The sequence below is a fragment of the Lissotriton helveticus genome, chromosome 7 (assembly GCF_964261635.1).
Source record: "Lissotriton helveticus chromosome 7, aLisHel1.1, whole genome shotgun sequence".
Classification (NCBI taxonomy): domain Eukaryota; kingdom Metazoa; phylum Chordata; class Amphibia; order Caudata; family Salamandridae; genus Lissotriton; species Lissotriton helveticus.
The window spans coordinates 1155433691-1155446535 of record NC_136068.1 but is presented as its reverse complement, the minus strand read 5'-3'; the positions used below and the strand labels follow the sequence as shown (position 1 = coordinate 1155446535).

Below are 12845 nucleotides of genomic sequence, written 5' to 3'. Positions count from 1 at the left end.
TTAGTTTGCAGCCATGCTGCAACTTTCCTTAGGCCATTCTCACACCCACTACATACCATCAAAATCTCTCATGCAACTCACACACACAACCACAGTGACAGACCCATACAGTCACTCACACACCCACTCACACCCCCACATAACTACTCACAGAGCCATATAGCTACTCACACCTCACTCACAGTCCCATATAGATAATCACACACCCAGTTACATAGCCTGGCAACCACTCATATACTCACTCACACACCCATAAAAGCTCTCACACACCCACAAGACTACTCACACAACCACTGATAGGCCCATACAGCCACTCACACACCCATTTACTGCATAAAACGACTCCCATACCCATTCATCAATGCATACAGCCACTGACTGTGACCCACACAACCACTCACCCACCCACTGATGTATACAGCCCCTCAGACACCCACTCAACAATGCATACAGACATTCACACACCCACTCACAGACCCCTTCAGCCACTCTCACACCTACACACACCCACATCTCTCACACACTCTCAGACACTCACAGAACCACTCATACACCAACTCACTGACCCATACAGCTGCTCACACAAAATAAACACTCTCGCACACACTCACACACTCACAGACCCATACAGCCACTCACACACCTGCTCATAGACCCATCTAGCCACTCACACACCCTCTCACAGACCCATATACCCACTCACACACCTACTTGCTGACACATGCAGCTATTCAGACACCTACTCACCGACACATACAACCACTCACACCCACTCAAAGACCCAAACAGCCATTCACACACACATACAGCCACTCTCACACTTATACACGCCTACAAATTCTCTCACACACCTCAGAAACCCACATAACCACTCATATACCTATTCATAGACCCATATAGCCACCCACACATTTACTCACACACCCACAAAACCACTCACACACCTACTCACAGACCCAAACAGCCACTGACATACCCACTCATGATCCATACAGCCACTCATTCACCTATTCACACACCCATATAATCACTCAGACACTCACTCAGAGACCCACACAGCCACTCTCACACCCACTCTGAGACCACAAAAGCACACACATGCCCACTCACAGACCCATACAGCCACTCAGACACCCAGTCACACACCCAAAATCACTCACACATATACTCACACACCCACAAAACCACTCACACATCCCCACTCAGACCCATGCAGCCACTCACACACACAGACCCCTACAGTCACTCACACACACACAAAAGCAGCCATACACCCACTCACAGACCCAAACAGCTACTGATATACCCACTCACTGACCCATACAGCCACTCACACAGCTACTCACGCACTCATTTAATCCCTCACACACCCACTCACAGACCCACAAAAGCACTCACCCACCCACTCACAGACCCATAAAGCTATGCATACACCCACAAAACCACTCACACATCCACTCAAAAGCCCAAACAGCCACTCACTTATGAAATCACAGACCCATACAGCTGCTCACACACCCACAAAACCACTCCCACTCACAGACCCATACAGCCACTCAGACACACAATAACAGACCCATACAGCCACTCACACATCCAAAAAACCACTCCCATGCCCACTCACAGAGCCATAGAGCCATTCACACACACACACACACACACAAAACCCCTCAAACACCCACCCATTCACAGACCGACACAGACAATCACACACCCACTCACACAGCCACAAACGCTTCATGTGGCAAAGGCTGGGATTTGGTTGCATGCGGGGGGCTTGGCTAAAGGGCCTGGACATTATCTGTGGCCAACACTCCATGGCCGAAGGCTGTGCACAGTTGCAAAAACATATAGCAATCAAATATTACTTGATTGATTGATTGATAATATTACTGCAGCATTGACATTTTTGATGAGAAAACTGTTCATGGCAGGGGCGCAAGTGTATAATTACACTAGAGCATGAATTATAGTTATTAAGCTAACTATAACTAATGAATTTCTATGGTTTTGTGAGTGTAAAACCTGAACCTAACTATAATGTCCCTGTAACCTTTGTGTTTTTTTTGTGTGTGTGTGGATATATATATATATAAACGTACACCATGATGAAGATTGCATGAAGAAATAATGAGTTATACTTAATATGTAATGAAATGTAGTGGCTTGCAGATGCAGCATTATTAACACGCGTGATTAATTTGATGTTAAGGGCCTAAGAGATATGTTTACGTTATGTTCATAAAAGGCCTGTTTGTTTATTCTTATGTTGGCTGAATTGTGTAGGCCAGGAAATGTAATTTCCCTGATAAGCTCTCACATTTGGAGGTAGTCAGCGAATTTCATGCGTATGCAAGGATGTTCTGTTCTCACCTTTCAGTTGCAGTTGGAAAAAGCTGCCTTTGTTATTTAGAACTAATGCCTTTTGTTTTAGGAGTTAGGCATTGAAGAGAAGAGAACTATTGTAAACAGAAGGTCGATAATTGGGAGCCGGTGTTCTTTCTCGTTGAGGAGGCCTGGGAACCAAGGTCATCGAACTACATCTTGAGAGAACAGTGGAAAACTCCCTAGTAGAGGTGTCCATTAACATGAGGTGATCTGTGGGCGTGTTTTACACTTTTGCATTTTGTATTAGGGAAAGAGCCCCGAGGGAGGAGAGGCAGAAGGAGACAGGATGAGTTAGGAGAAGGGGTTTCAAGATCGATCTGGAAAGAGCATCCTAGAACGATCTCTGTAGCTTTGGCTACCTGATGTACTCTGTGAATGTGCTTCTTAGGAAGTCTTCACACGCTGACACCTTTTACTGACTTTGTCTGGGGAATGTGAAGTAGGGATGTCACCTTAGAGCTAGAGTAGAGATAGCTCAATGTCATCTATTTCAGCCACAGATGAAGTCTGACTTGAATATTGGAGCAATTCTGGCTTGTGTACTCTTCCTGGAGCATTTTATCCTCTTCATGATTCATCAGATTAGATTCTTGCGTAGATACTGATTTGTATCAGTTCCCATGTACTTTTATCACCTCGTCTTGAGGTGCTTGTATATTCAGTTGTTTTTGGCTTTGTAATAAATCCCCATAATTAATGTCTGGGATCTGTGATCTTTCTGAGTTACAGTTATGGGTTTTGCTAAATTGTTGTCATGAATGAAACTCTCCTTTACACTTCTCATCAGGTAATAAAAGATCTGTCGACCAAGGGTTCCGAGTAAGTTTTGATGGTGGAAACCTGACTTAATCACAGGTGAGGACCACCGGAACATATTTTTTGGGACCTGCAGGTACTATTTTTCCTTATTTGACTTGCCCCAGAGGGAGGAAGAGAACCAGGGCTATAAGTGGGCCAGGCCTGTTCAGGTCTCAGACCCAATAGTAATTAAAAACAGACATTGAAACGGGTCCCTATTGAGCCCCATATTCATATCCGGAACTTTGCAGGCAAATACACTGAGTGATTTCTGATTAATGAATGTGAAAAACATTAAGGGAATTCAGATCAGCGATTTCATTCCTGTTTGTTTCATGTTTTACCTAATCTTATCCTTAATCTTGAATTCCTTAAGAGTGTTTGCTATGTTCAGGATGTTGTGTTTCTGTATTTTTTTCCGTGTTCTATATTAATCTTGTATAGAGCATACTTGGAACCAAGCTACCAACAGGTGTTTATAATGGCCACGAGTGAGCATTCTGGAGTTGACGGTGAAGGTAGTGCGTGTTTCTCACAGTGTCTGTCAGTAGTTCAAAAAGGTGTTCAGAATAGATGGTCATCCCATCTTTGGCCTCTCTGCAGCGTGCACAGTGCAAAGATCACATATTGCAGTTGCAGTTTTGATGTTGCGCATGTGTGTGAAAGCAGGTATACAGTTATCAAAATATTGAAAAGGCAAAAGAAGAAAATGCAATGCTTAAAGGTGAGTGGGTAAATTGTGTGTTTAAGGGTGGTGAAGTGAGGAGATGACGAGGAAGTTAATTCAGGAGAGTTAAAAGAGGATGCCGAAAAGGCAAGAAAGGAAGTGTAACAAAAGGATGGACGATATGTAGACAGAAAAGGGGCCTACATGTCTAGCATTGAGTAAACATAATGGGCGTGACTGAAGACCCCTTGCACAGGCCTCACTAATGTTTAAATCACAGCCTCATAATTAAAACATTTTCAATATTAACTATTTCAACAAAATCATTGACAAAAACTAAAAAATATTCCCGGTTGGTTGTAGGTATATATATCCGGTTTTGTGTTCTATTTCTCGATGAAATAACAGAAATGTCAGAGAGACACCAAAATACAGTTTCGGTGGCGCTCTATGCAAATCACAGAAATTTAGTTTGTGTTTAAGCAAACCCTTAAATATATAGGCCGTGCCCTTTTGAGAAACGCCACACTTTTTTCATCCCACTTAAAGGCCCGAAAAGAACGACGGAAAAACAGAGACAAAGAAACATAACAACGATTGAAAAGTAGGTCAAAGAGTGAGCTAGAGAGGCATTTAGTGTCCGTGGTGGATGAAAAAGTTATGAGGTGGAATTAAGCAAACACATCACTGGTGTTGGGCACCCGTGACATTCGATTGCGCCAGTCGTCAAAGCTTTGGGCACCGGCATTTGTTCCTTTACAGATTAAGTGCTGTTTTTTGTCTGTGGTAATTTTAACGAAAATGTGGACGTTGTGGCATACAATAATGCTCCAATTTCAACGTTTTCTAGAAAGGCTGAAGAACAAGTGTATATAGGGTGCAACTGGTGGTTGAGGGCCACCTGTAGAACCTCTGCAGGTCCAATAAACATAATCTGAACCAGAATGATTTTGTTTGAGCCTGGAATTTTGTAGCTAAAAAATAACCAAACCAGCAAACCAATGCAGACGTGACCAACAGATCAAGGAGGATCCAGTGCAGGGCTCGAGTCGGGGGTACACACAGATACACTGAGTCCCCCCACTCTTTTTTTACAGGGTGGACGCAGTCCCCCCTGCCAAGAAGTTGGGCCCCAGAGATATCTGCTGAACTTGTCACGGTGTTATTTTCAGACACCGGGACACGTTCAACAGCACCTGCACGTTGCCTGCTTTCCATTCCCAGCGCAACGTGCAGGCAGTGAGGGAGCCTTTTTTCACCTCCAGCTGGGCCAAAGTTAAGGGGCCATCCAGCCTCCTTTTGTTTGTATATGCTGACTGGGGGCCACAGGGAACCTTACATTTCAATGTAAATACCACAGAGGGAAACAAAGGCACACAGCTTGCCTTGTCTTCACAGGTACTTAAGAGAGGCATGCTTTTGCCTTTGTTCTGTTCCTGTATATAAATACAGACACAGTAAGACTGTTCGATGGGTTAGTCTATCCTAGTATTTACACAAATAATTTAAATAGCACTATTTTATTTCTTTTATAGCGCTACGTCGTGATGTCAGGAGGCCATTTGCATATTTTTTTACTTGGTCAGTCCCCCTACTTCTATTTATAGGGTTTGTGCCCTGATCCAGTGGTTTAGAGAGCTAGACTGTCTGGCTAGGTTAAGTAGACGCAGGAATATGTTGTGCCCCCAGCTACCCCTCTAAAATTCTACAAGGGCAGTGTTTTTACGTCTTGTTTGAAAGCTGATTGCTTTTCAGAAACACTACTTATGGCTGCTTTATGATTAGGGCTCCCGGTTTTCAGTTTAAACTGATTTTTACATATAAATACAGACGGAAAACAATTTTTCCTTTGTCTGTATATATATGTAAAAACATGTAAATACTAGAGAATTGCGTTGCTGCCGCGCTTGAATACAGAGCTATCTCGCACCCCGCCCCCTCCTTGTCGTGTGTGGCCAGGATGAGACAGCTTCCCGGGTACACACACAGCCGCACCTGAGCACTTCACAGGTCTTTAAAAGACCATTTGCATGTTAGTGAGGCCTTGCTAGTGTTTCACCCCTTTTAAGAGCCCCTGCAGCTCCACTCTGACTATTGCTTAAAGATTCAGACCCCCCTTCCCACCCCCTGAAATTTGACTCTAGTTGCGCCTCTGGGCTGAACATTTTATACCAAGGATTTGTGACCTGTTCTTCATACAAACTCCTTATCAATAGAAGGTCCCGGATAAAATAATTTTATTTAATAAAAAATGGAAACGCGTCACTCTGACCGGGTTTTTACTCTTGGATTTAGAGTGTGAAAGACAACAGAAATCACCAGCTTTTCAGGACAAGCACAGACTGGGGGTGACACACACAGACGCACACATACTCACACACATCCCTGCTACACACCTCTGCTGAAGATCTAATTAAGGGCAACAATGATGCAAACAATAAATAATTATATAGCGCATGTATTCCACCCATATGCCCTATAGCGCTACTCGGGAACTAACCCAATTTTCAGCAACTCCTTCGACCTGGACATTGGAAAAATAAAAGGAGTTAAAACCGCAAACTACAGTTTTTTGTGTAGTGCTTGCTGTCAGATTCTTACGGATTCATAGCACTGCAAATGGGATAATGTGCCGAGCTTCGGAAGGGTTAAAAACCGAGACCGCACAGAGATTGAACGTGGGACCTGTATGTTGCACAATGGTTAATACCATGCGCGCAAAGATCAAAGGGCTTCAGCTGCTCAGAAGCCAGTACTGTCTTGTTCTATTCTCTATATGAAGAGAACAATATTTGGGCTTTGGAACGCATGGAAGAAAATATAGTGATTCTTCACAACATTTAAATGTACACTCCCATATTTCAATGCACACTCCAGAATCTTTACATACACACTGCATGGCTAATTCCAGTCTTTGCCAACTGATAGCACAAGGCTGGTGGCAGAGAAGCAGAGGAGAATGCTAAAATGAGGAATATAATAAATGAGCAGAAACATTGTTACCGTAAATAACTCCCAATGTTAACTGCCCAAAGTCATGTTCATACCTTTGGCACGCCTGCATGAAGTACCGGAATCATACTGTACATATGTACACATAGGGCCTTCTCATACAATCTTGGCTAACGCTCCTGTTTTTTAAACCTGAAGAATTGCCTAACGTGTACACTTGAAAGGTACGTGTATATCCCATATGTAAAAAGTAAATATCTGAGACTCCAAAAGAACCAGGGCACACCACCACCCCCTCATCAGGGCCCGGTAGATCGGTACTTCCTCTCCAGTACTACCCTATTACGGTAACTAGTCCACAAAATTCGCACTCCCACATCGGTGCTGTCCGGGCTCTCAACTGCCCCACCTGCCCCTTCTCCAGCTAGGGGCGCCAACTTCATGCTGTAGCCTCCCCAACACCCCTGACTCCTCCTGTCCCAGGCCCCATACAGTTGCCCAGCTCTGCCCACTGATGCCTTTAGACCACCCACCCTCCAGACAGATGTGTTGTCTCTGCCTCGAGTGTCCATCAGTATCACCCACTCCCACCTGGCGCCCTTGGTTGCTCATTCCCCTTTTATGTGTTACCACTCAACATGTTCATGACATAATGACGTGTAATTCCACAGCCTGCGGATCCCAGCAGCTCGAGCTCACGGCATGCGCCCGGGATTCCACGCATCTCAACCAACTTCAACCCCAGGGCTTAAAATGGAAATACAGAAGCGCTGGAACATGTTTGCTCCTGATAAGTGCTTGTACTCTATCCTAATGTGTCTTATAACAGAACTGAGAAGCACAGGTACTCTCCTTTTCAAATTACTTAGTACTGGACCATTTAAAGCACTGCTAAAGCCACAACAAAACGCTAGTTTAAGTGAGCGGATGTGTGCATTGTCAATTTAAATAAATGTGTAAAAATACTAGCTGTAGCTTCGTCTTTTGCTTGTGGCAACAATAAATGTGGATAAATACAGAAAAAATTATCAAAAAATAAATATGGATAAATACAGATGGAAATGGCAAATAAATAAATACCATAAAACCGGGAGCCCTATTTATGATATAAAAGTACTTAAAGCCTCCTCGCTCAGACATACCCCCTCTCAGTCCCCAAACAAGGCCACACTAATATGAGGGAAGCCAGGACAGTCAGCTCTTGAATCCGTATGCAGAACTATCGCAAGCAATTTGCCCATTATCATTGAAAAAATTACCTCAAAAGATTTCTGAATGTGCAAGTCACTGTCCCATACAGTCAGAACACCCCCTTTGCTGACGGTCACGAACCACACTGGTGGAGGAGAAGAGATGGCCAAAATGCGGGTTGTGGGCTCCTGCTGCAAATGTAAAGAATACATTAATTGAAGACTGAATAGTTGGCACATAGTTTTGTTTTACCGCTCAAGGTAGGAGAGTGTTGCTTACATTTGACACATAGTAATATTTCAACCTATAAAGACATTTAACAAACACTAAAAGTCTAGTGTACTATTTTCAAGACATTGTGTCTTGGCCATCCGTTTTATTCTAAAGACCCATCAATAATCTCTGGCATCCAATGCACCTAGCCCAATAAACTATTTTGAGAAACTCCACTGCCCATGAAATCAAAAGATCTTCATCAAACTGTTTCGATACACATTCCAGACTTTGGAATTCCCTACCACCAGAGTTATGTCTTACTCTACATTTGTTATCATACCACAGAATAATTATATCAGATCTGTTTTAAAAGCCTCTCTCAACTAAGTTTATGTTACCAAATGTTGTCTGTCTTGTGACTTTGTATGTGCCAATGCATGTCTAATACAAAGATCTGCGGCCCAAGGTACTAGGTTTGTGCTATTTTGAAACATGAAAAATAAATTTAATATGAGGGATGGCATTAGTTACACATGGATTCCCTTAGGATTCTAATTGATGACAGCGTCCTTCCCAAGAAACAACAGTGGTAGTTTGGTGATACCAGAAATCACTTTATATTTGCAGAACTTGTATTCTTTTCTCAAGGGTATGATATGTGCTGTTTCAATGTGCATGCCCTATGCGGGTCCACAAACCCTAGCTCTCAGGAAGAAAAAACACAAACAGTTAATTGGTTTAAATAATGGAAATCGGCAAGGCACGCTAAATGCCTGAAGTAGTAAAATTATGAAGCAGTCTGTAGGAGAGTAGGGTCTGCTATCCTATGGTCACCCCAAATTTTAGATTTTTTGCTTCACTGGTTTATGACTTAATGTGGCTGTGGGCCTGCTAATCAGACCCACAGCCTGCTGTTCTCTCTCTAAATTGTAACCCATGTACTTTAGGTGCATAACGAAATTGGAACTGGTTCACCTTATTGGCCCCTGTAACAGTGTACCCAGGTACCCAGGGCATAGGTGCTTCCAAGGCCTACCAGGGGCTGCAGCATGTATTGTGCCACCCCTGGCCTGGCCTCCATATTTGACACAACTGGCTGATCACTCAGCTGGGGTAAGTCGGTGTAACCACCCCTTACTTAGGTGTAGTATGCCTATACCTAACCTAAAATGGACACATATGTTCCTATCAGCCACTCCTATGGAAGGCCTCATCAATCCTGGAGGCAGAGTGCTTGGAAATATGTGAGATGGTGCTCTGGCATGAGCTGAGCCTGTCTGCAGCTTTCGGAACCATGTCCTTTAGCTGTTCCATGATATTGCCATACCATATACTCTTAAGTGCATTATAATCCTCGCGGTTAAATGCTATCTTAGGTTTGGCTTTATCAAAACATGTCGAGTAAGGTGTCATACGAATTGGAATACTACCCCCTCGCCAGTTCTGGCGACGGGGGTAGCATTCCACCCTTCTAGAGGGACACGACATGTACCTAACCTGAACCCCGGTTAAAGTTAAACAGAGCCTTAGCATCACAAAATGGATGCTGCCACCACAGACACAAGTCTGACCTCCTGCTGCTGGGAGTCCTTCCAGCGAGGGCAGCTTGGACAAAGGGTTTCCTGCCTGGGGAGGTGCTAGCACCACCCCAGACAGGATTTTGTGTATTGGGTAGGACAGGGCTGAATAGAATCAGACATGCCTGGGGCACACAAGGTGTCCCTGTGCATAGGCCAGTTCAAACCGGTGCTGGGGCTTTCCAGCCCCAGTCCTGGCGCGAAACTGGACAAAGGAAAGGGGGTGTAACCACCCTCCTTCCTGGTTCCACCCAGAGGAGGGACCTAGTAGGTGATCCGGCCCCCCAGATTCGAATAAGAGTGGGAGCTGTGTCCTGAGACTTCAGATCATCCTGAATCAACTTGAAATACAGAAGAAGACTGGACTTCGACATTCTGCTGCACAGAAGACGGAAGAGAATCTCCCTTGTGGCCAAGGAGTGACCACCCTGTGAACACAGGCACCAACCAGCAACTCGACATCTGCTTTGCCGCCGCCTCCCGCCAGAGCCCGAGCCCAGAGCCTGACAAGACCCAGACTCCCATACTTCTCACAGCCCGATCCACAGTCCCTGCAAAGAAGGGACCCGTGGAGGCACCGAGAGATGTGGGACCGGACCTCTTGGAAGACCCCCGAAAAGCTGACTGCGCAGCATCAGAGGCACCCTTGATGCTGTGCTTTGGGGTTTGAGAAGCCCCAACCTCGAGCAACCCTTGCACCGAAGATCAGCCCCCCAGCATTTCCACGATCTGCGTGGGGCCCTTTTGCATTGTGCCACTTGACGCGCCTTCCCGTCCACTTGCCACGCGGCTAGTGGCCATCTTGGCGACGAAACCTACAACTTTCACTGCGGGTCTGGTTGCTCCAGACTTGCCCTTGCTCCTGTAAAAAGGAGCCCCTGCTCTGACCTTGCTGGTCCGAGTAACAAGCCTTTTTTGATTCCTGCGTGGCTTGCATTAGCCAAGGCCTGTTTGCTTCAATTAAGTTGCCGACACTGCCAACAGCGAGAAGCCTGCGTGGGACAGCTCGTGACCGACTCCTGGACGTCTTCAACCCCTCGTGTCCACGTGGCTGCCGAGAGAAGCTACACCTTGACGCCTGTTTGCACCCGACATCGCCTGGTTCCAATCTGGTTCCACGGTAGTCACTAGCTAGTGACTTTGAACATTGTCCCCTCTGCTTTCAGGTCTTCACCTCTTCAGATCCACCCTTGGATCCACCGGAACTCTTCACCTCGAGCCGCCTGCAGCATCTTCAGCTCCAAGCACCATCGACCTGCGTGACGAAACCCGACACTACTTCGACCCTATGCACCCGCTTCCTGTGGGTGAGGTAACTCAGCTCCGCCGGTGTTCCCACACTGGTACACACCTCTAGTGTCTGTGTCTGAAGTTTCATCCTTCTAGGTCACTCGGAAGGTTCCTTTCTAACTAACTTTGTACTTTTTACGCACCATAGACTTTGCATTGGTGAGTGCGTGCACTTTAAACACTGCACCCGAGTCCCGCGGGCCTTTCCCGACTTCTTCACTGTTAGTCCCGAACAGCTCCAGCGATTCCCCAGGCCCTAGGCCTATTTCCTGTCCAAGTGGCATCTCTTATACCACTTTCTTAGTATATGTTTAGGTGGCCCCTAGGGCTCATCCATAATTGTGCAACTTTTGTGTATTTTAACTGTGTTTTGTTTTAACGCATTTGCTTCTGTGCTCATAAAGAGTATCAGGGATATTTGTAGCAATAAATCCATATATATTTTCAATATATATCTGTGTGGTGTCCTTTCATTTGGTATTCAAGGGATTGTGTATGGTAAAACAGCTTGCTTCACATGCCTTTACAGAGTTTAGCCTAAGACTGCTTAGTCCATGCTACCCCTAGGATAGCTTGTCTATAAGGTTGACTTTACAACCTGCACCATAAGGGTTGCTTGGCATGGTACAAGGTGATCACTAGAACTAGTGAGCATCATATACCAGGCCAACTTCTCACATTGGTGAGCAGCGGATTGGGATTTGAGCTTGCTGTTGTTTTACCATTACAATCTTTGAAAATATCATTTGAAAGATCATACAGGTACCTGATAGGTACACTAAAACAAGACTAGATATACTTAAGTTCTACTGAACTTAGTTGTTGTAGAGGATAGGGAGTAGCACACCCTGACTACAACTACTAGATAGGTTTTGTAAGAAAACACCAGTGTAGGTAGATTGCAACACATCCACCACACTAGAGCAATGTCTGGAGCAGAGGGATCCACTGGACCCATCTCTGTTGAGAGTGACCCTTCAAGGGCACCATCCAAAATTGCTACTTTTCCATTTAAGGAACTGAGGCAACTGTGTTCCATGAGAGGAATCAAAACAGGTCCTTCTCCTACAGCAGGACACCTCAGAGAGCTGTTAGACCAGTCTGAAGCTCTAAGGAACTCCAAACCAGGCCCCTCAGGGACTGGAGATGGAGGATCTCCCACTGAAGATGATAACCCTGATGCCCCTGCCCCTGTCGTCCAGATAGATGAGGAAAACCAGACCACTGGGAATACTCAGCCTGAGGAAGAAGAAGAGGGGGAGGAGGTAGACGAAAGTGAGTCTGATGATGATAGAGATAGCCAGGTGTTAGTCAGCAGGCTTAACCAGGCTAACCTAAGCTTATTTGGGACTGAAGGTGGGTCCAACCCATTCAGACCCCCAAATGGACTTAACCAGGATCATAGGAGGAGGAGGAATCACTCAGGTGAGTCCAATACTTCCCATGTTTCTAAAGGTTCTCATGGCAACTCCAGAAGGGAGTTGACTAGCCCTCAGAGAAGGGAACATGAGGCCAAAATGAGAGAGGCTGAACTTAGGATCCAGAGACAAGAATTAGAAGTTGCCCTGGCCAAAGAGAAACTTGCTAGAGCAAGGCAGCCTAGAGAGAGTGGATCAGATTCCACTGGTGGCAGCACTATCCCTAAGGATAAAGACAGGTCCTATGACAATAGAAACCTGAGTAAGATTGTGCCCCCCTACAAAGTTGGGGATGATATCCACAAGTGGATGACTGCACTTGAGAGAGCTTGCAAAGTACAGCAGGTC

At 45.3% G+C, this 12845-nt stretch overlaps 1 protein-coding gene across 1 annotated transcript in view; it reads right to left on the bottom strand.

The window, feature by feature from the left end:
- The window catches only part of LOC144769415 (cilia- and flagella-associated protein 337-like), an 817111-nt gene that overhangs the window by 746006 nt on the left and 58260 nt on the right, over positions 1-12845 (bottom strand). The window contains exon 4 of the mRNA XM_078653507.1: positions 8065-8187. Within this exon, the coding sequence (XP_078509633.1) occupies positions 8065-8187 (123 nt within the window). The remainder of the gene's footprint in view (positions 1-8064; positions 8188-12845) is intronic.